This window comes from Halyomorpha halys, unplaced genomic scaffold (assembly GCF_000696795.3).
Source record: "Halyomorpha halys isolate HHAL.00 unplaced genomic scaffold, Hhal_1.1 Scaffold107.1, whole genome shotgun sequence".
Classification (NCBI taxonomy): domain Eukaryota; kingdom Metazoa; phylum Arthropoda; class Insecta; order Hemiptera; family Pentatomidae; genus Halyomorpha; species Halyomorpha halys.
In genome coordinates, this window is record NW_027112128.1 from 649093 (window position 1) to 675552 (window position 26460).

General features: G+C 29.8%; 2 protein-coding genes across 2 annotated transcripts in view; both read left to right on the forward strand.

The window, feature by feature from the left end:
• LOC106677762 (organic cation transporter protein) overlaps nt 1-8432 on the forward strand; it is a 19883-nt gene extending 11451 nt beyond the window's left edge. The window contains exons 9-11 of the mRNA XM_014415874.2: nt 965-1147; nt 4743-4921; nt 8086-8432. Of these exons, the coding sequence (XP_014271360.1) occupies nt 965-1147; nt 4743-4921; nt 8086-8220 (497 nt within the window). The 3' untranslated portion in view covers nt 8221-8432. The remainder of the gene's footprint in view (nt 1-964; nt 1148-4742; nt 4922-8085) is intronic.
• A 5547-nt stretch (nt 8433-13979) lies between these two features.
• Nucleotides 13980-23183, forward strand: LOC106677760 (organic cation transporter protein). Its single transcript, XM_014415872.3, has 10 exons — nt 13980-14221; nt 14301-14469; nt 15361-15464; nt 15732-15886; nt 16709-16877; nt 17057-17171; nt 17267-17408; nt 19208-19390; nt 20735-20913; nt 22975-23183. Exons 1-10 carry the CDS (start codon nt 14001-14003, stop codon nt 23143-23145), a joined length of 1608 nt encoding a protein of 535 aa, XP_014271358.1. The 5' UTR covers nt 13980-14000; the 3' UTR covers nt 23146-23183.
• The last annotated feature ends 3277 nt before the right edge of the window (nt 23184-26460 follow it).

A 26460-nucleotide genomic window follows, 5' to 3' on the forward strand; every position in this document is an offset into this window, starting at 1 on the left:
CTTATGTATATATATACATATTTATTTTGTTGACTGTATGGCCGTTTTAGAACAGCAGTAAACAATCTGAAGGGGTCTTTGTAAATAAAAAATAACTAAAATTTGTTTATTCCAACATTATTAATACTTTTTTCCAGGATTATCTAACATAACATGCCTCAAGAGCTAATATTAAATATTTGAACGAGGTTACAGGCCATATGATAACTATATAATTTAAATTTTAAACTTTAAGCTATCAATAAGGTTGGTGTTTATGGTAAAGTTATTAATAAAACCAAAAATAGTAATATTTATTCATATTGGCAAAGTGTTTGTCATACATATTTAAGGAAAGTATAAATACAAAATGTTTTTAAAATTTATCATTTGATACAAACATTGCAATGACAATCAAAATGAAAATTTAGTGTGAACATTGTGGTCGACCTGCTGCGTCCACCTTCGAACGTATATCCCCCTCTCGTTCTGTTCTAGTACAGATACATCAGAAAGTTTATTTCTATTTTGGTTTTTTGTAAACTTCATCTACAAAAAAAAACTTTCATATGGTTACATAGTTCCGAATATTGATGACATTTTTAGTTCTTAATTCCGCAAGTTGGGCGGTCAACTTGAGAACTATAAATCACTATATAGTTTTAACTAACTTACCAACCAGTATATTTCCTATAAGTTGTTATTATAAAATCTCTTTCAAAAGGAAGGCGTTTTAAATTTTTTTTTATATTGATAAGCTCTCGCACGCCAGTTGGACAAGATGGACAAGCTTGCTCCTTACTAAACAGGTTAGATACAAATTTGAAACTGCACACACTATGTGTCAATCATATTTCGACTCACACACAGCTATACGTGGCATAAATTTGACATCTTTGAGCTATCTATTAGTAGCAATCCATCTATTTGAATTAATTATTACAAATTTATGTACAATGTCAAATTTTTATAATTATTTTTATAGCATTAAATGGATCAAATATTGACGTCAACGAGTATCTTTACGTTGGACTGAATGGAATCGTCGAAATTCCAGGTTACTTATCACCTATCATTTTTTTAAAATACTTCGGCAGAAGGAGTACTGGAATATTCTTGTGGTTTGTTGCTGGTGTTATTCTTTTGGCAACGACGGTTACACCAAAAGGTAAATAATTATTTGAAATATTATTTTACAAAAGAAAAGTTATTTATTACATAAATAGAAATTATCTGTAAAATTCACATTATAAATATTTTAGTGCTTCATATTTTCTCTTACTTATAAAACATATTTTGAAGAAGTATTGCGATCGTGAAAAATTTTACAATAGCACGTAGCTCAGGATTAGAGGTGATGATTATTTTTCATTCCTAATCCAGTTCTCCTCCAGCGTATCTAACTATGGAATTTCTAATTAGATGGGATAATTTGTATTCTTCGCATTCTGATAGTGCATAAAATTTTAATCCTTTCACAGTGTGTTAAAATTACGAATTCTGGTTCAAAAAATGTCTAGTTTTTCATGTTCGGAAATACTTCGGCATGTAATAAAACATATATACCTCGTTAGTGATTAGTTCGTGTATGATAGATTTTAAAACACGGATACATAATCCGACTTTATAATCCGGGCGGTAGTATCTTGTTTCCTTCCCCACTTTTTTCCCAATTATTCGTTTCTAACAGCACTCTATAAGAAGAAAATCTATACGGTATGGCCTTATGGCAATTGGCGGAATAATATCAATAAAATGTCTTTCTGTCAATCGGAGCTGTGCGGGAGTAGAGGAAGGTCTACCGTCTTTGCTCGGGCTTGGTACTTAGTCATATTTTGTTATTAGTTAAAATTAATAAAACACTAAACTCTGGTGCAAAGGATTGTGTGATCGGTTTCAAAGTCGATGGCATACTGAATTCAAAACTAAACCACATCTCCTTTTCCTGTTAAAATAATCTTACAATACAAAGGAAGCATAGACTTTAGCTATAGTCTTAGGTATCTTTGGTAGCCTAAACAGGTTGAACGCCTTAATCTGCCCGTGCGTGTTACGAGGTAATCTGAATGGTACTTGACGCACTACACGTGACTGTCACGGGATAAACCGTTTGGTACTAGACGCACTGCCAGTGACTGTCACAGGATAAACTGTCAATGAGTTGAAAATAACTCCTACTTCTTGAGCACTTTTTTATCTCGCACATCCTGAAGGAGTAAATTGTGAAGACCGCAAACAATGCTTTACGGTTTTTAGCGATATATGCGGGAAAAAATTAGGAAAATGGGGGAGGGAAGGAGGACGGGATTACTGAAAAAAATCACGACCTAAATCTATTTCACATAAGAATCCACCATTATATTTCAGATATTTAATTACTAAGGCATGACCTAAATGACAAGCATTTTTAGGCCGGTTGAGCAAATTCAAATTGTGATAGCGAATTTTCAGGAGAAATTGATTTCACAAAGGATTATGTATATAAGTGTCGATTCTCTGTACTGTTTTCTTTCAAATCTTCGTTTACAATTACAATACTTTTAATCAAAAAATTTCACAATACGAATCCGTCTTGAAAGTTCATTTTCAATCAGAAGCACTAAAAAAAATTACTCCATCCATTAGAAATTCCAGAGTTATGGCAGCAGAAGAACTGAAGACGGTTAGAAAATTAACAATATTCTCAAAATATGGGCAGCACACCACTGCCAAAAATTATAGAGGTAAGGGGAGTAAACATATGAACTGGGCCACCCTCCTCATCTCTTTAATATTGACATATACATGTACACCAGATAGTCCCAAAACTTCCAAACCTTGTTCTTAGGGAAAATATGCAAAAAACACTCCTGTCCCTCTCCGATGATTTTCGATAGTGCGATTGTCTATTATTTGCTTGAAAAATACGACAGAAACAAATAATCGTTAAATTGCGAACAGAGATAAAATGTAAAAAAAAATTTCATTACGTAATGAAAACGAGAATCATATTTGTAGACTCACTTAAGTGGCCATTAATGTTGTAATGTCAATAATAGTTTAATTAGGGCTTGCCTAAACTGTTTTTTACTAAAAAATATAGGCACTATAGCGCTATCTAACAATGCTATAAAACTTTTATCATGTTCATAAGACTAGTCCAAAAAGGAATATCCAAGATTTCTTATATTTTATTTAATTATTTTTTGTTGCGTCTTACCTAGCTGGATCTATAGTCCCAGAACTTACGTTAAAATTATTTTAACGAATCAGCCATAACTTGAATATTTGTATTCGTTTTTTAAGTTTTATTTATTTATTTTTTTTAATTTTAAATAAATTATTTATCTTAACCTGTTTTTCGAGCGTCACATTTTAATAAGTAAAACGTAAACAATATTGGGTACGGGTAGGACATGTGATTATGTTCTTGAAATATATGTTGCGCCCTGGAACGGGCGGGACGTATATTATCGAACAACAAAGATACTAGTCATCCAAACACACTTTAATAACTAAATAGTTGAAAGGCATTTTCCAGAACAAATGAAAAGCTTAAAAGGAAAAACTGAATCCAGAAAAAGTCGAGTTTGCTACAAAAAAGGTGTTAGAAAAGAATCTACATACTAGTGTCCGAATTGTGAGGTAGCACTATGTATCAACAATTGCTTTAAAATATATCACACTGAAATTGATTTTTGAATTTTTAAATACCATTTATATAATGATGAGAAGAAAGTTGACCGTGGATAAATTAAATCAGAACAAGATGGTTGGGGGTGCGGTCAGAATATAACACAAATAAGTTGAAATAACTTATTTAATAGTGCTAACGTTTCGGCCAGAATTTCTAGCCTTCATCAGGGCTGCTAGTAGCAAATCAGAAAGCCAAGTGGCTTATTTCAACTTATTTGTGTTATATCCTGATAGGACCCCACAACCATCTACCCCTCATATCATTTAAATATATATATTTTAATTTTTTAGACACAATATTTTTATTTGTGTGGTTTTGTTTATTGTTCTGCAATTGTTAACTTTTTTATATTTTTTTTCTAAATAGAAAATATATATTTTTTGTATTCTATATAATTGCTTGTAAAATTTATAATCTTTTAATTCGATGTTTTCATTTTTTTTTTTTTTTGGGTATTCTTTTCTATTTGTGTGTAATTTTGTATTTTCCTTTGTGCTTTACATGTAAATAAATGAAAAAATGTATATTTCATAGTCTTTTCATTTATTTTAAGGATAAAAAAAAAAATAATAATATGAACTTACGTCCTCCGGGCGTGACGTTCAGACAGGTCCTACTGAAAGAGTTCGCGCCCGTTATATGCTGTGGATTAACAAAGGAATTACCCGGTTAACAGGTGAAGTAAGTGCACAGGTACTTGTTAAGAAGAATAAATAAGCATGAGAATTTTATTTTCCTCAAAACACTAGATAGATACAAAGTTTAAAGATTCGACAAAAAAAAAAGTTGCCCGAGAGTGATAAATTTATGCTTTAATTTTAACACAAAAACTGTTTACAGTACGTTGTTTGAAAACTTTTCCAGGGGAGTAAAGATTATAGCCGGATCCTCTGAACGAATGGCTTGTGCTGTACCTGTGGTCTGTTCAATCCTTGACGAATGATGCAGCGCATGTTAATTCTTATCTTCTATTTCGTTCTAGAAATTTTAATCCTTGATTGTTAATTACAATTATTCACTTTGCAATTTTCAGAGAACATTCTTTATTTAATTTTATTTAGTAATAAAGTTATTCCTGAATTATTAGGTTGGCCCATGATGTGTATTTCTCTCTTCGGAAGACTTGTGGGGACAGGTGCATACGGTGTCGTCATGCTTTATGCTTCCGAGCTGTTTCCAACTGAACATCGTAACTTTGCCATCGGCAGTTGCACTACTGTTGCTCAGCTGGGTCCTTTACTAGCACCATATTTAGTAGATACATTAGTAAGTATAAACATGTAAATATTTTTTAAATACATTCAAGCACTTTCCAAATCAATTTAAATTTATTCCGAACGTATTATACTTTTCCCAATTGCGTAGTTCATAAGTTTTAGATATTTTCCTTTAATATTTCTATGAAATAATTTTTTTTTTTACTCTTCTAATTCATTTTATTTTTCGCAAAATATTATTACAATTTTGAAATAGCCTTTATCATGGTAAATAAAATTAACTTGAAATAAATAAAAAGAAAATCTACGTTGGAAGAGATAATTAAGACAGTATGTTATCACAAGTCAGGTAGTTGTACTCCAATATTCTCAGTAATGGGCAATTCATATTGTTGGATTACGTGACTAATGTCAGGTTTAAGTAACATAATTATGTAACCATAATGCCATTTCTTTTTTTTTTTTTATGTAGTTGAGGCAAACTTTTTTCGATTCTCAATCAAATGATTTCCTAATGTTCAAGTATTTCCTGAAAATCCCTTTAAAAAAAAACTATGATATTAAATAAATTCCAAAAGTGTGACGAAATTCTGAGACTGTAAATTTGTTAATTATCTGATAATATATCGTCGTCTACAATCCCAAAGTGGTAATTAATCTCTAACTTTTATGTACGTGAATTGACCATTTTTCATTTTAAGTAGCTACACCACATATTCAGTGAGGTCGTTTTGACATTACGAAGAGTACAGAAAACCACAATAAAATGAGACAATATTCAAGACCGAAATATTACCATATATGCCACTTTAGCTTCTTACCTAAAATATGAAAATTGTTAAAAAAATTTATTAATTAACTTTTCATAAAAAAAACATACATTCTAGGAATGTTCTGGTTCAATATACCTCATATTAGAATGTGATATGCAAAACTATAATAAACTTTAACTATACTTATTTTAAAAAAAAATTGATATATTGATTATAAAAAACAAAATAAATAAATTCACTTTCTATATGTAAGGCTGTGGTGTTCTAGCGAGTTAAATCAGCACCTCAGAAGAGCTCCTTCGACCCAGAAGAACTATTGGTACTGATCCATCCTGTGGAATTTTTTTTCTTCTAAGCTGGGTTGATGTCATGATGAAAACGGGTTGAGGGATCGTCTCTTTTCTGTATTGGTAACGCATTTGAAGAGAGGAATGAGGAAATTTGATTTTTTGGAAAGTGGTCGTCAGTATTTTGTTAGCTGATGGTGACGCTACTCACAAGGTTTGTTGAACATCCTGTGGAATAGACGGGCATTATATTTTGTGTTTACTTCCTACAGTCCATTACATGAGGTGAGAGGATTGGGTAAACAAAATCGTTGGAACTGCATGTTGGGTGATGTTTTTTCTTTCAACAGCTTTGGCTTGGTTTGATGTTGAAAACTGTTAAGCCCCTTTAAAGGAAGAACGCCACCAAACAGGAATTTTATGTTTTTAATTACTCTTATTTTTCTTTTATTTACCCCTTACCTGGTGGTTTCCTGACATAGGAGGAGAGGTTGCAAAGGGAGGGTCATTTACCTATTCTAACTATGGTGGAAGTGTCAAGTTTTCATTCTGTGAGCACCACGAAATAAAAGGTCACTTAAGTAAGGCCTCAACATCCTCAGCTACAAATGGCCCTATGCCTATGTTTGTCCTTTTTTTTTTTTTTTTCGCTTTGTACAACGAACTATAGAAATCTCATCTTTCCACTCTGACAAGAATAACTAGGTAACACTAGGATAACCCTTCCTTTGTACCCTTCTTAGGTAAAAATAAAAGCATGCATACAAAAAAACAAAAACAATAGCTATAAATGGAATATTAATATCCACTCAAGGAATGAAAATGATTTGGATGAGGAACATCCTGCCTTTGAAATATTTAACTAATCCTGGTCTTGATCACTTGATTTTAATTCTGTAAAAATAAAATAGTTTAGGTGGTAAAGTACCAACAAATTTAAGATTTTCTGCTTTATTAGTATGGTGTGTTATTGTTCTTAATGTTCGATGCCGTGGATTTGCAAGTTTTGATAAATAACTATCAGCGCTGGGACCATAAAATTCAATTCCATATCTTAATATTGATTTAAAAAGTGATTTGTACACCATTATTAAAGCTTCTCTTTTAAGTAAAAATTTGAGATAATAAATTTTATATGAGCATGCTCTTAACCACTTTAAAACATTTACTATGTATAGCATTATTCACAATAACACCTTGACATTTATAATTTTCAACATTTCAACATGTTTTACAGCACCATATTTTTATATTATTAATGTTAGTGAGACAGTCACAGTCATTGGATTTAATTCCATAATCATCTACAGAAGGCATATGGGGTGATATTATCAACCTAACGTACACTTTGCCTTTGTTAACTATGAGCCCATTTTCAAAAATTAGAATAGTAAATTCAAGATTTTTCAGAGCCATGTTGTAATTTTTATGGTAAGTAATAAAAAGAGAATAAAAAAGAAGTAATCATTGCCACTTGTAATAACTTTTTGAATATTGTTCATATAGATATTAAAACAGAGGATCTAAATCACTACCCTATGTTATACCAGTTTCTATGTAAGCTGAACCACTAAGACTGTTTCCTAGTTTAACTATTGATTTTTTGTTCTCAAAGTAACTTTTAAAAACTCTCAAAGCTGAATCAGAGAATCCTATATTTTTTAAAAATTACTTGATTTTAAAAATTTAATTAATGATAAACTTGATTGTAACTGCCATATAATTTGCACATTTCGTCAGTTTGGAAGAAGACTGTCACAACTCAAAATAATCCATTTTAACTGCAATTTGTCTATATTTTTATGTGGAAAAAAATTACAAGTTGTAATTCTCATCCACATAAAAATATAGACAAATTCCAATCGTTTTATTGTGAAAACATAAAAATGGATAATTTTGAGTTGTGACAGTCTTTTTCCAAACCGACGAAATGTGCAAATTATATGGTAGTTACAATCGAGTTTATCATTAATTAAATTTTTAAAATCAAGTAATAGTTGCTCAGTATATTTGCCTTTTTACCTAAACCATACTGATTTCTACTAATAATTTTACATTTTTCCAGAAAATATATATAATAATGTGTATTATTATAAAAATGTTAGCAAGTAATGTTTCATTTTAAAAAAAAGTACCATTATGCTTATTTTTAGGGGAAAATTGCTGGCTGGATGCCTACAGCAGTATGTGGCTTGCTTGCACTCCTAGGTGCATTCTTTTTGGTTCTTTTACCTGAGACCAGAGATACTCCAATGCCAGACACAATTAAAGAAATGAACTTGCGCTAAAAAATTGTACAACTCAAATATCCACCGATCTCGCTTTTTTATATTATATTGCACAAAAAAAAAAAATTATTGTGTATGGAAACAAAATTCACAAAGAAAGCCTCTTCTGTACATGAATGTTATAATCCCAAGAACTTATAGTGTTTAATATATAACTATCTTAAGTATGTGTTTGTTTAGTTTTCATAATAAAGAAAATTATGTATTTATTATTTATGATTTGGAAAACTGCTCCTGTTTGCCCACTGAAAAAAATCTTAAATCCAGGTAGTCTTCAATGATTTCCATACGAATCCTCTTTCGTCAAACCTGTCCTAACCTTAACACCATTTAGTTCAATCCCAACTTTCCCACTTTCTCGAGCATAACAACCTTATGAACCCTCTCCAGTCTGATTTCCAGTCTACTTCACTCAATCTTCCCTAATTAAGATCTTCACACAGACATGAAACAGAGGCACCCCAAAATCCTTGTTCTCCTTGATTATTCATATGCCTTTAATTCTGTCTACCAAGGATTCTGATTGTTCTGATTTTTTTCTATTATCGCCTGCTCATTTTTGAAATTAGGGGGAGGGAGAGGGATTATTTACAGGTAACTAACCTATTCTAATCAGAGTGGATGGTTTAAGATCTCATTCAGTGAGCCCTCCGCAAAATAAAATTCAATCCCTCTACTTCCCTCCCTAGCTGGATTCAAACCAGCGCTGCTGCAGTTTCGAGGTTACTAAGGTGACATGTTAACTCCCTCAACCACAAATAGCCTTGATTCGCTTAAGTGCTTTTAAATTTTTTCAATCCTTCCTTACTCGTCATTCATAGTCCCAAATAATCCCTCCTGCCCTCTATCTTAGTCCATCATATCTTTGATGTTTGTCAACGACCTTCCACTTACCATTCGACATTCCCAGTATCAGCTACATAAATTTGATGACATCCAAATTTATCTTCTTCTGACTGCTATCCACATGCCATCTTGGAACTAAAAAAGATATATATAGAATTTATATGTGCTTGTGCAATCCCCAATCAACCTACACTAAACACCTAGAATACCAAAGTCATTAAAATTGGATCTCCCTTTCTCCTTAAATCTATCTACAGACCTTCCAAACTTAACCTGAACAGCATCTTTATTTTATTCTATTTAACAGTCAAGACCAGGCGAGGATAAATTGCCTGCAGAATTGTTTAAATATGGTGGAGAGGAACTGCACAGGACACTTTATGACTTGATTCTCGAGATATGGGTTCAAGAGAAGATGCTTCAGCAATGGAGCAGTGCTTTGATATGCCTTCTTCATAAGAAAGGAAAGCAATTGGAATGTGCTAATTACAGAGGAGTATCGCTGCTCCCCTGGGCTTACAAAGTATTCTCCAATATCCTCTTCCAAAGGCTGATCCCACATGCAGAACAAGAAATCGTTCAGTACCAGACTGGCTCAGGAGAGGGAAATCTACGATGGACCAAATTCATACCCTCAGACTAATCTTGGAAAGGGCCCATGAACATAAGATCGCTACCCACCACTTGTTCGTGGACTTCAAGAACACGTATGACAGTGTCAAGCGCCCTATGTTATATGAGGCACTCAGAGAAATGAAGGTTCCTTCAAAGCCTATACGCCTTATAAAAAAGACTATGAGAGATGTTAGGTGCAGTGTCCGCATACAGTCCGAACACTCTTCTGAATTTGGCTCAAATAAAGGACTAAGGCAAGGAGATGCTCTAGTGTGCCTCCTATTTAATTTGATACTGGAAAATATAGTGAGAGAATCAGGTATCCAGAATAAAGGCACTATATTCAACAGATCGGTTCATCTGCTTGGTAATGTGGATGACATTGATATAGTGGCACTATCTTTTACTGTGCTTACCAAGTCTTTCTTGAGCCTGAAGAGAGCTCCTGCACATATGGGTCTGGCTATTAATGAAAAAAAAACGAAATATATGTACACCAGAGGAGCCAGATCCCTGCAGAGACAGGTTGTCGTAGGAAGCTGTATCTTTGAGAGAGTGGAGGAGTTTCCTTACCTTGGATCTCAGGTCACAGCAACAAATAATGTTTCCACAGAGGATTTGCCTGATGTCAGTGGTAGTTCCCATGTTAGCTAGTAGGTTCCGTCATGCTGGGCAATGTGTTGCGGATTTAGGGAGGGTTTTATAAACAAAAACAAAGGGTGTGTTTAATGAATAGATGCCACAAGCCGACTGAGCACAGAGCAAAGGAAAGCCAAGCTGACCCATGTCCGAAGCTATGTCGCCATCTACTGTTTTATTTACAAATCAAATAATAAAACTTATTTTCTACAACACAATAGCGGTTTTAGTGGCTGTAGTAGTTACAGTTTAAACAAGCAAGTAGAGGTGTCGTTACACCTATATATTTCCAGTTCATGGTCCCATTTTTATGGAATGATTTTTCAGCTTTTTATGGCTCGTCATATAAAGGTAAAGGTATCATAAAATGGATAAGGTAAAGGTAGTAAATGTATCATAAAATGGATAAGGTAAAGGTAGTAAAGGTATCATAAAATGGATAAGGTAAAGGTAGTAAAGGTATCGTAAAATGGATAAGGTAGTAAAGGTATCGTAAAATGGATAAGGTAAAGGTAGTAAAGGTATCATAAAATGGATAAGATAAAAGTAGTAAAGGTATCATAAAATGGATAAGGTATAGTTTTTGTTTTTTTCATAATTGAAATGTCTGATTAAGAAGTGGACCCAGGAGAAAAATTATGGTCTAAGAATCCAGAAAAAAACCCAGTTATTTTATCCCAAGTTTTGATTAGTTTAATGAAAAATATATACAGTTACTAGTCAAAATTGATAAGTTGGCCAAACATAGTTAGTGGAAATTAAAAATGGCAGCTATTTCAATACATTAAGTTTTCATTTAAAGCTCCATATCTTGGATACTTCTGACTACACTAAAAATCCTTATGGAAAATCATTTAAAGTAGAAGAACCTAACTAAAATGAGCACTAATAATGCTGTTTACATTCAATAGTTCTCCAAATAAACTTTTTTAAAAAGAAATGCTTCATAACTCAAAATGGGTAGTAAGTGGATTTATTTTAGGAAACATATACCTCAGGAACCATTAGCCGTAGGAATGTCTATCAGCTCTCGAATTGAAGCTAGTTTTATGCACTATAAAGACAGCTATGAAGTTTATCTTTGTAGAAGTAGTATTCTTCATAATATTTGCCAAAATATCAAATTTTGATTGCGATGAAGTTGAAAAATAACTATGGGTATTTAAATGTAAAAAAAGTCCTGGTCCAGATAAGCCCCCTTCAGTTATCTTAAAATCATGTTTACTTTCATTAACACCAGTATTCATTGTCCTCTTTATCATTCATTGACTTCAGGTTCATTTCCTAAACTCTATAAATTTAGTTATATTAAACCAATTTCCAAAATATGCAAAGAACCTTTTTGTATTCAACATAGAATAACTAATGAATGGAATATGGTCCGGGTGCGGTTAAAAAAACTCATATAGTAAATGATTATACTATTTTTATTGAGCCAACGTTTTGCCCCACGTTGCAGGGCTTCGTCTGGGCTAAAAAGATTTACATATTTACAAAAAAAAAGAGAAAAAACATAAGTGGAAAATAACAGGGGTATACAATGAAAAGTAAAATATAATAAGAAAAATTAAAGGTTGTAAACAGTAAATACCCTTTCATTTACTGTTTACAACCTTTAATTTTTCTTATTATATTTTACTTTTCATTGTACACCCCTGTTATTTTCCACTTATGTTTTTTCTCTTTTTTTGTAACTATGTCAAGTGTTTGTATCTTTTTAGCCCTGACGAAGCCCTGCAACGTGGGGCGAAACGTTGGCTTAATAAAAATAGTATAATCATTTACTATTTGAGTTTTTTTAACCGCACCCGGACATATTCCATTCATCTATACACATGGTCAATCAATAATCTTCCAATACAATAACTAATGTTTTCAAAGCCTCAGTTTTAAACAAGATTCAGCCTATTGTCAATAGTTTAATTTTATCCCCAACAACATGGTTTTAAAAAATAGAGATCTACTAGTACTAATCTTCTTATATTTAATTTTTTTTTTTTTATCAGAAGTAGTTTATAATTAGTATTTTTGTAGGATTGGTAGTTTCCATGAAATTTTCCAAAATAAATTCACAAAATGTGGATTTCTGGATGTTTTGAAAAAATGTTTACTTTATGAAATACTATATATCAGAAACTATAAGTAAATAGTTCTATGAAAGCCCAGATTTTAAAGAATTTGCTCTACTTTAAATAATTAATAATAATAATAATTAAACTATGAAGTTTTTTTAGTGGTGTAGCTAGTTTTAAAGATATGAAGCTCCGAATAAAAAATGAGGGAAAATTTTAGGTTTTTCTAGATTAAAATAAGTTTCAGGGGGCATCTTAAATATTTAAATGTTTACTTTTTAATGACATTTACTATATCAATTACATAGTCTAGGTAAAAACAAACATTTTATGAAAGGAAATCAAGCACACATTTTTCTTTCTTTTACAAAAAGAACTCAAAAATTAATTTTTTGTATCTTCAGAACAGTCAGCATTTTTTATTCTCCCTAACTATGGTTAGCAGAATCATCAATTTTGTCTCTTAACTGTACATAGTTAGGATTAAAGTAATTAAAAATTGGAATGAAATAACTGCTCTTTATTGGTCTTGGACTGTTAGTCTTAGTGGACCCTTAGTCTCTCCGTTCTCTTGGTGTCCAAATCATCCAGCAACTTCCACCTTAATCAAAGGACCTCCATAATTATGTATTGGACAGGAACTTGTATGGTCTTTCTACTACTGGTCTAGAGAAAGACCAATGAGTCATGAGTTAAAACTTCCTAAAGTATTGCTTTGTCTCATTGAGAAAGGTGAAATTAAGACATTTATACATAGGCTATAGTAGGTAACTAGTTTTAACAAAATACAAATACAATGTCTATACATATAGTTCAATTTAATTCAGTATTTTGATCTCAGGTTTAAAAAAAAAAAAAAAGAGATATTTTTAGCAAAATATCAAATATGATTTACATCTTAATGAGTATGACCTTGATGAGTACATTAACACTGTATATTTAACATAAAAAGTTAATTTCAAATTATAAAATTTCACCTTATTTGCAATAATTAGTATTATAATTATTTTGTTTTTTGTGAAAATAGTGGATCATTTCATTTCTCTAGTTGTGTATTGAATCAGTTCACTATCAGCTTCACCTTTTCTTTCATTCCTGTTTGTGAAATGGAAAGAAGTAAAGTTTGCAGGCTGTAAAATACTTGGTTTGTGAACGGGTTTTTGGAAGATAATTACTAAATAAACCATTGAGTCAATAACAGGTAAGTTCTTTTTTTTACATTATAAAATTAAATTAAACATCTCATGCAAGATGTTAAAGTAAATAAGTATAAAAGAGTAAATTGATAAAGAAATATTGAAAAATTTTTGGGTAATTTTGATTTTTTTTTTTTAATTTTATTTTATTCTTTCTTTACTTTATTTCATTCACTTATCATGAACTAACTTAGAAAAAATATTTATTCTATTCCACTATCTCAATCAGATGGATAAAATATAAAAATATCACAAAACTAAAAATATAAAATAAATTAAAATCATGCTAAAATCATGAACTTTTTCTGATGAAGTTGTTGCATTATTTGACTCAATCTAATTGATTTAAATTTCATTTCATTTTATTAATGATAAATAATCATATATATCAGTTCCATTCAACAGAAGTGAAATGGATCCAGAAACATTAGAAAATGCTTTAGAAAAAAAATGTAAAAATCATTCTTGGTTAATATGGATATTGTTCCTTACGGCTAGTCCAGTAATTTTCAACTCTGCACATTTAGCTTCATATGTATTTCTTGGAGGAAATCCTTCTTTCTTCTGCAATATTCCAGAGCTTGTCGAGGCTAACTGGACAAAGGAACAGATTAGAGAAATTAGCAGTCCTGGGTAGGTTACCTCTTCTTCAGCCTTCCTTTATTATATTAATATAAATGAATTAATTATATATATTATGAAAAATTTGTAGATTGGAAAAAGAAAGTTGTGTTCAATATGCCTGGAATTATTCTTTATTTAAAAATTTGGGTTTTGACGATTCTCTTAGTTATAGTAATCTGAGACAAAAACCTGATGTAATAAAATGTATGAGTTATATTTATGATGAAGAATTTTTTCATCAGACAATAGTGAGCGAGGTTTGTATTAAATATATTATGTTACAGTTATTACATGTTTACAAAAGTCTTTATGCACCAATTCATTGCTGATGTTAAAGTATCTATTTTTATACTTAAATGATTCTGATATAAAAAATACATAAATCATATAGGTTTGCTAATTTTTTGTTTAATGATGGATACCAACTGTTTCTATACTATTGTATAAATTTTACTGAAAATTTCAAAGAAAAAAATTGTAATTTGTGGTCTTCTGAAACACCCTTGGATAAAAGAACCAAAAGTGTTAAGGTAGCATCCGAGGAAATTTGTTAAGGGAAGAGAGAAAGTATGATAAATTGATAGAGGACAGCATTTTGGTTCAGGCAGTTCAATTCTCGAAACAACAGCCTTCAAGATGAATCTAGGTCATGTCACCCTTCAGATTTGGATGATGCTGAATTTCTGGAGTCTATTAGACAGAATTGTTTTGCGATCACACAAGTATTGTTGTCTGAAAGAGTTTATATAGTTTAAAACAGAAATACCCTACTATGTTCAATCAGAATAAGATGAATTTTCGTCAAAACTGTTTTCAAAAATGGAGAATGTTTTACAACTGCGGTATTTTCTAATTAATGACATATTTTTTGAAAGGCCGGCACATAAAAAAAAGAAGAAGTGTGTTAAATCAGGATGTTAAAAAATGTTTGCCTCAAAAATCAAGTACTAATGCCACCACAAAATTTAACTTCTTGCAGAACGAGGCTTTAACCCCTCATTCTGACAATGCTGGATTCTATATTTTAAAGTATGTATATTTCTATTGAAATTTAAATGAAACTTTTTTTAGATACAAAAACTTTTGTAACAACATAGCATAAACATTTATATATTTTGAAACAATTTATTTTATTTTTTTATCTTAAGTGGGATCTTGTTTGTGATGATTCATCCCTCAGATCAACAATTCAAAGTACTGTTGCGATTGGGAAATTTTTTGGAGCTGTGTTATTTGGCCTAATTAGCGATAGGTGAGAAATTTATCTTTAGTATTGGAATTATATAATTATGATTTTTATTTTGGTTTACACCCTAAAACTTTTTATTTGTACTCTGAAATTATTTTTCTCACCTTACCTACCATTAAACTTCTGAAGAACTAACCCAAGTTTGTAAGAATGTAATATTTTTAATTACAAATTTGTAATTAATCACAAAACATTACAACCATTTATAAATTAATATACTTTGTTATATAAATTATATTCATTGGTGTAATTTCAAACTAATTTGTCTAGGTTCGGCAGGAAGAAGACCTTTATATTTTCATCTGTCTTATATATGATAGCAGGTCCTTCCTCTGCTTTTGTAACCAGCTATTCAATGTTTATATTATTTAGACTGTTGATAGGAGTCGCTGGTGCTGGAGTCTATGATACTGGTTATACAATCTGTAAGTTGACTAATGTTAAATTAATGTGTTATAAAAGTTCTCATAAATAATAGTTTTTCAATGACAAACAAATTTTGTGATTCATTCTTTTGAATAATAGCAGACATAAGTTTTTATCTTTTTAATTTAAAAATATTGTAATAAGAAGTTAATCAGGATAAATTCTTTGAATTAAATTAAATTTTAATGTAAGTTTCCAAAATTATTAAATTTTCTTTCTTTGTTTTAAAGGAGGTGTTTACTAAAGGCTTCTTCCTTTAAATTTCCACCTCAACTAAATTTTTGTTTTTAAAACACTTCTTTTATTCCTTAAGAACTGTTGCTGCCTTAGCAAGTGAAAGGGTAAAGGAACACTTACAAAATAATAATTTTATTTTAAACAAGTTAAAGATGTGCACTTAAAGAAAATATTGAGTAAAGTCTTCTAGAGGAATGTTCGTAAATACAACTCTCGTACGTGGCCATTTATTGTTGGTGTTTGTAGCAAATTAAAAAACTAATTAGCACATGTCTAATCATGTTTTTAATACTTGTTAAAAGATGCCGCTATAATCTTGTGTTTGTCATTTTAGCGTATTATCAAAATCACTGAAAAGGTTTCTAAAATGATTTGTTAAATCCACCTGTTTTTATTTTCCCCCAAAACATGTCATAAAAGTATGCAGATTAAAATATTACTACTATATTTACCTAATTACAAGAATAATTTTTTTTTTATATTTTTACCATTAGTATTTTTTTTTAATAACAAAAAATTAATTCTTCCTAATAATTATGTTTACCAAATATAGATGCTCTGTTTTCCCTCTGTTTGTTTTGCAGTATTGGAACTAACGGTGAAGAAATATAGAGCATATGTAGGGAATATATTCAACGTAGCTTTTGCATTAGGAATTATAATTCTTCCATTGGCTGCATATTTAACATATAACTGGAGGCAACTTCAACTAGCACTGTCAGCCCCGATGGTTATGCTTGTCGTCCATTGCTGGTACCAAGTATTATTCCTTTTATATTAATATGTAACTTATGATCTTGAAAATAACTAAATTGAGTTTAAGTTGTAGAAATATTCTAGCTAACTTTTATCATGTGCATCATTTGAAATTTCCTGATTTATTATTTATAAAGATATATTATTTTTGATCCAACTATTTATTTCTACCATAGGTTTTTGCCAGAATCGCCAAGGTGGTTGATAACTTCTGGGAAGCAAGAAAAAGCATCAAGTATCATAGGAACTTTATGCCACACTGGTTCAAATAAGCCTGATCAGCCTACACGAGTATATCTTGAACTTTTATTAGCCTCTCTTCTAGTTTATTTTTATTTTCTTCCAGCTATATAAGTGGCATTTATTATTGTGTTTTTTTTTTTCAGGATCAATCTGATCAATGTTCCATGAATGTGTTTTTTTTAATTAAAGATTACATAAAACTTTTCTCAACACTTCAACTTACTAAAAGAACTTTGATATGCTATTATTTGTGGTTTCTAGGAAACTTTTTCTACTATATTATAGGTAAGGTACTGTTAATTTAATAAACATTAGTTTGCTGACATTCACCAATTATTTAATTTTCTTTATTATTTTTTTTATTACTAAAATCCTAATTTCATTTGCTGTTAATTATATTTCATGAGAGGTGGCTCTTTTATGGAGTTAAAAATATTATTTAACTCCCTATTGTCCAACTTATTCCCGAAGAATAAAAATTAAAATTTTCATGTAAAAATGTAATCGGATAGAAAGATTTGATGGATTAGAGGAGATAATAACACAAAAAAAGGGCAATCATGGGGTTTTTCAATTTCAGGAACTTTTTAAACATTGCACGATTAAACTATTTTAAGACTCCTCTTCCTGTTTTAAGCAAATATTTCAAAAGTGATACAGGGCCGTTGCTCCCTGGGTCTTAGTAGGGTGGGTCCGGACGGTAAGGATGGCCCTTTTTTGTTTTATGATCTTTTGTGAGGTTGTGATACGTTGAATATCAACCAACCTACTCACTATAATTCTCTGTTTGAAAAGTCAGATAAGTAAAGCTACCACGGAGGACAGGAGCTTGCAATGGAGCTGATTTCACGCCATTTTTTAATTTCAGGTGCTTTTTAAATATTGCTTGATTAAATTATCTCAAGTCTCCTCTTCTCGTTTTAAGCAAATATTTTAAAAGTGAAAAAAAATGTCACTCACTGGGGGTCCTAGTGGGGCATGTCTGACTGGGAAGGATTGCTTTTTTTTTGTGTTATGATCTTTAGTCCATCGAATCTTTCAATCCATTTACATTTTTATTTGAAAATTTTAATTGTTATTCTTGCCTTTTTTTCATTTTCCCATCATCCTCTGATATCAACCTCATGCACCAATAGGGGTTGGGAAAAAAAAATTCAATAATATTTTACTAAATATGATTGGATGTTTTTAATATTTATATAGAATTATTTAAATATTTAGTCCATATTATCATCAATACTTCATTTGTATTCCTTTTATTAGAATATACCTTAAGATTTATGATTTATTAGAGGATTTTTTTTTCCTTTTTAGTTGATCTTTTTTTTTCCTTCTAAATTTGATGTTTCTGATTTTCTTTGAAACTTTTACATATGTATATAAACATTAATTGTTTCTTTTTTGTTATTATTTTCGGTTCATTTATGTTTGTCTTTTCCATTTCATTTTATTAGAACTTAGTCATCTTATGCTTTATGATACAATATATGGTTTAATTATAATATTTGTTCTATTTTTATTTTACCTACGCAGTTAATTATTGTTGTTTATTTTTTCTTTTCTAATTCATTATTTTATGTATTATATTATATTATGTTATATTTTATGATGTTTTATAATTTCATTTTTATTTTATACTTTACTCTAAGGCTTTAAAGTCTTATTTTGACACCTGTAATAGTATTCTAAAGGGACCAGTCCCTGAATAAATCAAGGATTGTATTATTATTAAAAATTAATCAATATAAACTAAAATATTCTAAATTATACATTAAATTGATATTAACCAAAATCAGAAGTTTAGTTTCTGACGTGAGTAATTTGGGTTTTTCAAAATTTGTTTTGTTAGAAGATATTTTCATATTATAGATTATATAAAATTGGGATATAAATATTGATAAATCATATTAATAAATCTCATTAAATTCTATACCTTTTCAAATGAATAACAGACTCAAAATTTTATATAATTATATAGAATACTAACCATACTTTAAAGTAATGAAGTGAGTAGTGATCAATACTTTTTTGTTGTATCATAAAGCTCCATGCATGATTTCATAGACCCATCATTTTTTTTTTAGCTTTAAGTGGATTCAACTTTGATGTCAATCAGTACATCTACATGGGATTGAATGGAATCATAGAAATTCCTGGCATCTTGCTTCCTCTCCTCTTCCTTTCATATTTTGGTAGGAAGAGTTCTGGAATAGCCTTCTGGATTATTTCTGGAATCGCAATGCTATTAATAATGGTGGTTCCACAGGGTAATATGGATTTTGTTAATATTATTATAATATTTATGTTGCAATACTCTTTAGATGATTACATAGTGCAGTATTAATATTGATTGTCATGATTTTTAACTTGTATCAACCTGTATTAAACTTATTTTTAATTCCTCCCATTATGTATTGTTTACTATAATAGATTACTGTATTTAGTTCACAGTTTTGATAAAGCCTTTTTTAAAGAAAATTGTAAACCTCAAGAGAAAAAATATTTCTTTTGGAAATTTAAAAAGTCTAGCTTAATATTTATTAAATGTACGAAAAAAAAAAAAAAAAATAGGAAAGAGAAAATAATGAAAATTTTGAAATGCAATTTTAAAAAATCTAAAACTCATGTTAATCAGCCATTCTTAAATCCCTTATTATCAGTCACTTCATTTTTTCAAAATACTTCTAAATGTAATTAGGGGCTATTATGGTAATCGTTATAAAAAGCTTTCATGGGAAAGACATGGGTTCACAATGAAGAAATTTTATGTGAGTCAACAAATTGTTCAAAAACATATACAAAAGTTCATAGTTTTTAAAATTGTATCTTATACAGCCACCATTCTTCCAATTAACTTACTGGTTTTGTTCAAACCATAGGCCTGAATACATTTTCATGAATAAAATGTTAATGTGATAACTTTAAATGTACTGACTTCCATTTCAGTGTATCAATTATTATTAGTTATTCTCATGATTCTGAAAAGGGTATGTCCCAGACCTAATAAAAAACAACAAATGTGTTCTACCCAACTTCAGTTAACTACTAGCTGCATAGCATACTTATTCAAATCTAATTAGAGATTTTTTTTTCTTATGACATATAGGCATAACAAGTAAACAATATGTAATGATAGTTTATGACTTTTTTTTTTTCATGGCTTTGGTTCTTTTACCTTTTTATTTTTTTTTCTTCTTTCTATACTTTATTAATTTTTTTTTGTTAATTCCTTTTTTTTCTATCCTCTTTTTTCATATTCTCTCTTCCAACACAATAAAACTTTCCTCTTTTTTTCCTTATTTTTTCCCTCATTATTATAAATATAAAAAAATACTAATAATATATATTTTAAATAAAGTTTCCTTGATAATGGTTGTTAACTATTAGCCAACAATTATTATTGCTCAAACAAATTGATGCTATCAGATAACAGATGTAACTAGTTAATTCATTATAGTTACTATGAAAGTTTAGCAAATTTTATTCCAGATAAAGAGTAATGATTTTACCTATCAGGTTTATTTCAGAATAACCAACAACTGATTCATTCTGACAAATTAATATTTTATTGATTTATAAAATCCAATTTAATGATTATTCAAATGGATTAGGCTGGCCGATGATGTGTGTGACAATGGTCGGGAGACTTGCAGGAGTAGCAGCAAATGGTGTTGTCATATTTCACACTCTAGAACTATTCCCAACCGAAAATCGGAACACTGCCATGGGTAGCTGTGTTACTGTAGCACAATTGGGATCCCTGCTAGCACCATATATAGTGGACATATTGGTTAGTATACAAATATAATCTTAACTTTATGTGTCATGAGTTTTTTCCTTCAGATCCTAGAATCATTCTTCATTTCTTAGTGATAGTCCTTTCATCTGATATTAGTGCCTAATAACATTTAGTAATGTTCTAATATTTAATTTTTTTTTACTGTGGAGTTGTTTCAATGTTAATAACAAGCTAAAAAAAAATGATTAAAATTTTTTTTTCTTTCAATGTTATGCCTTTGCAGTTTCATAAAACATGTTATACTTCTTTGATTTGAAGTCACACAAATGATTTGAGTGTTGAAGAGTCATCTGATATTAATATCTGTAGAAATGGGCATGAATTAGCTATAGCTAAAACTAATAGCTAAAATTACCATAGATACGCCCTTATTCTTGAATGAACAATTGATAATTAAATATCCTGGAAGATTGCTGATTGACCGTGTGTATTAATAAATGGAATTTGATCTAGGTGCGGTCAAATTAAACTCAAATGGTAATATTATATACTATTTTTATTTGAGCCAACATTTTGCCCCATGTTGCAGGGCTTCGTCAGGGCTAAAAAAAGATTCAAATGCTTAGCATAAGTAAATAAAAGTAAGTGAAAAATTACAAGGTTATACAATGAAACGTAAAAATTAAAGGTTATAAATAATAAATTAAAACGGTAATAGTAACAGATACAGAGAAGAAATATTAATGAAAGTACAAATTAAGAGATGAAAAGGGATAGGAAAAAAATCAAATGAAATCTTGTTCATTTTCATTTGATTTTATTCTTATCCCTTTTCATCTCTTAATTTCTACTTTCTTCAATATTTCTTCTCTGTATCTGTTTCTATTACCGTTTTAATTTATTATTTATAAACTTTAATTTTTCTTATTTAATTTTTTACGTTTCATTGTATATCTTTGTAATTTTCCACTTACTTTTTTTACTTATGCTAAGTGTTTGTATCTTTTTTAGCTCTGATAAAGTCCTGCAACTTGGGGCGAAACATTGGCTCAAATAAAAATAGTACATAATATTACTATTTGAGTTTAATTTGACCACACCCAGAGCAAATTCCATTTATAAATAAATATCAATCATGTCAATTTTAGCTATCAGTTTCATAGTTGCCTAACTTTGAATATCTGAAAACACTTCAAACAGTTATAATTTTTATTTTCTGTGGAGTTTTTTCAATATTAATATTAAAATTGGAAAGAGGATTTAAAAAGAAAAAAATTCTTTCAATGTGTCTTTGCAGGTTTATAATTTTTCATGTTAAAGTTGTTAAATTTATGTTAGCAATTTAGATTTATTCTGTTACTATTTTCTGTTGATTTTATTTTTTGAGTAATGAAAAGGATTATATGAAAGTCTGTTTCATTTCAATACCCAGATATGTACATCACTTTAACATAATGAACTCAGACCTTAAGAATTAAATCATTAAAATATTTTTGCATTTTAAAATAAATTTTATTTACAGAAGACTACCATACTTAGTTAGGATCACAATTCATTCCTATTGTTAAAGCCTAAAATTCTTTTTTATCTGAATTTAATTCTTTTCCTTTCCAATGCCTTTTTTTTTAGATGCTATAAGTTTTTTTTATATTTTTTTGTAATTAAAATTTAATTTTGAGTTCTTTAACATAAATTAAAGAACTCTTTAAATGTAAAGGATTTGTATACAACTTAATATCAACTCCTCAACATTCCAGAATTTATTCAAAACTGAAAATGGGATAGAAAATTACATACAAATAATTTGATTTGGGTTTAGTGTGCTTTAAGCTGTCAATTTGAAAAAAAAAATTTTCTTTAATAACTAAAGAAATGTATTTCTATATAAATTGAAAAAAGGACAACCATTCTCCTGTTGCTTGTACTCTACACATTGAACTTTGTCTTAGTACAGTTCTATCTCATAAATTCATATATATGATTTCAGTATCGGTGAGAGCAAAATGTAAAAAAAAAAAAAAAAAAAAAAAAAAATTGAAAACTGAATTATATGTCTTAGCAATATATGATTTAAAAATAAATTCATTAATACCTAAGAGTTATATTTTTCAGGGTAAAAGAGTCTGGTGGATCCCCACTACACTTTGTGGCTTTCTTGCATTTCTTGGAGCATTTTTGTTAATGTTTGTCCCGGAAACCAGAGACACTCCAATGTTGGACACTATCTATGAGATGAAGCCACTAAAAAAAGAGCTTAGTTGTAATGATTCTGAGCAGCCTTGAATGAATTTTATGAACTATTTTCTCCTTATTTTTCTTAAGTTTTCTATGCTAAGTTTTTATTAATAAACTTATAAACTATGATTTGAAGGTTAATATCCATCACTATGTGCTATGTTTTATAATATTTCAGAATGTCATGGTTTAATTAAACTAAATCTATGATACTCTTTACTATTACTCCGAATTCAAGAAATCTTATGAAACTTTATAATTGAATTTAAATATTCTTTCCCACTAACATTACTAAAAAAAAAAAGTTCAAAAAAAAAAAAAAAAAGGTTCTACATCAAGAAGGACTCTAGTGCAGCTGAGGCCACTTCAACCACTGGATGAAATTGCTGGAAATTGGAGCGTGATGTTTGGAATCCAAACTGTGTGATCTGGGATCATATGATTGGAATCTAGGATGGAGTAGAGCCCTAAACATAAGTTTCTTCAGAAATATATATTACTGAAATACGTTTGTAATTCAATTCACACTAGGTGAGATCTTTATTACCCTTCCTACATAACTACATTTAGCAAACAGGTTATATACCTCCTATACTATGAACAAATTAATCACACCATCTATAATTGACGTGTATATGTGTATGCATTTGTTACCATAGTGTAAATAATTCAAAAATCGGTTCTGGTTCACATAACAAGCTCCAAAGGCGGGAAATTCAAAACCCACTTATACCATTGATAATATGTAGATCTTTTGTCATAGTTGTCTAATTTTGCTCGCTAGGCTCACTCAAAAGGGATAAACAAATCCTTCCCCTGTCCTCCAGCAGATAATTTTTAACGTTTGGGCCACATCAATCTCTAGTATTCTGTCTAAGTGGATTATTAAATTTGACTGAACTCCTCCTCTGGAAGTTTGTTTCATGAACTATTACCCAAAAAACTAATGATAACAATATATGGGGATTCTGTTTGCTCCTCTAAACATATTACTACAACTTATATTACTATACTATCATATTACCCAATACCATCCCTTACTATATTCTATAAATATCAGTAGTAACAATATTATCTCGAGGTATAGCTTTTTAAAAAGCAAAATTTCTTAAAAATCTACTGAAAGATTAGTAGTTAGTTAATTTATTTTTAGAAATCTATATCTCAGGAACTATGTGATGTACAGATGTCTATTAGCACTCACATTAAAGCTAGTTTAATGACTATAAAGAAGTTTATGCCCTTTACCTTCGTAGGAATTGTAGTTTTCATGATATTTGGTAAAATAAATTGATTTATAGTTGTGCGGACAATAAATTTGAATAAAAAATGGCGGCTGTTTCAAAGCAATAAAAAAAAACTAATTTTTTATTCCGAGCTCTATATCTTAAAAAGTAGGAACAACGCAAGAAAACCTAAGAGTATGTCGTTTAAAGAAGAGTAAATTTGCTAAAATATGAGCCCTAATAGAGTTATTTACGTTAAATAGTTTTCGAGATATAGCTTTTTAAAAAGCAACATTTCATAAAAATGTTGTATGGGACCTACTAAAAGATCAGTAGTTAGTGAATTTATTTTGAAAAATTCAAACCTCAAAAATCATTTGACGTATAGATGTCTATTAGCACTCAAATTAAAGCTATTTTAATGAAGTTTATGATGTTTATCTTCATAGGAATAATAGTTTACATAAAATTTGATAAAATAAATTGATTTATAGTTGTTCCGAAAAATTTTCATGCCAAATTTATATTCCCCTACGAAGATAAGTGTCATAAACTACTTTGTAGTAACTTAAATTTTCATTATTTTGAGTGTTGGCAGACATATGTGCGTCTTATGGATCTAGAGATATATTTTTTCAAAAATCCAACATTTTATACGAACAACTAGAAATTAACATTTTGTGAGTTTATTTGGTCAAATATCATAAAAACTACTACTCCTACAAAGGTAAACATTATTAACTATTTTGTAGTAAATTTAACTAGCTTTAATTTGAGCTCCAACAGACATCAGTACGTCCAATGGTTTCTGAAATCAAGTTTTTCATAAATCAAATTTATTGTCCGCACAACTATAAATCAATTTATTTTAGCAAATACCATGAAAACTACAATTTCTAGGAATGTTAAGGCCATAAACTTCTTTATAGTCCATTAAACTAGCTTTAATGTGAGTGCTAATAGACATCTGTACGTCACATAGCTCCTGAGATATGGACTTCTAAAAATAAATTAACTAACTACTAATCTTTCAGTAGATTTTTAAGAAATTTTGCTTTTTAAAAAGCTATATCTCGAGAGCTATTGGACGTAAATAGCTCTTTTAAGGATAACATTTCAGCAAATTTACTCTTCTTTAAATAATGTTCTCTTAGATTTTCTAGTGTTGATGGTAGTTTTTAAGATATAGAGCTCCGAATGAAAAATCAATGTTTTTTTGAGGTTTTGAAACAGGCGTCATTTTTTATTCCCCCTACCTATACTTGGCAGACTCATCAATTTTGTCTAGTAATTATACATAGTTTTTATTGAAGTAATCAAAAATTGGGGTGAGATAACTGATTGTTTTTCTTCCCGGCTCTTGTACTATTAGTATCGTAACATATATGTACGTATGTAAGACAACTTCGATTTATATAAATATAATGTAGTCTTACACTCTCCATTATTATAAATTATTTAAAGAGGATTTGATGTTCCAATATGAATACAATTAGATTTATATCGATTAGAAGATAGATCCTGGTGACTTGAATTACCGATCTCCTCCAAGTAGCCCTGATGAAGGCTAGAAATCCTTGGCTCTATTAAATACGTTTTTATTTGTGTTATTATATGACTGCACACCCAACCATCATATAATGAGATTTGATTAACCTTTTTTCAAGACAAATTCTCATGATAATTTTGCCAAATTAAGTCTCTTCTTGTTTCTGTACTAGTCAGGGTTTCACATCCACCAGATATTTAAAGAATAGTTCCGTTATCCAAACTTATCACCATTAAGACCTCGATATAGGTTTATATTAGTTTAATGAAGTATATTATTTACCAAAACGCGCTTTCGACTGCTAAACAGTTGTGTTCACACAGTGTTAGTAAAGGATAGACATCATTTGGTCTTTAACATCGCAATTTTTTCCCCCATTTCGACCTTTGAATTTACATCTTTATTAATGTCTCCTTAATCTTTAACTTAACTTTGAATATTCATTATAAAATGTAGATTTTGGCATCGTCCATTTTATCTTATTCCCAAGGATTAAATTGTAATTAGTCATTATCCCCGTGAGATCTTTAACTGAAGTACATTCGATTTCTCTATACCATTATAATTTTCAAAATTGATTGTTCAGGT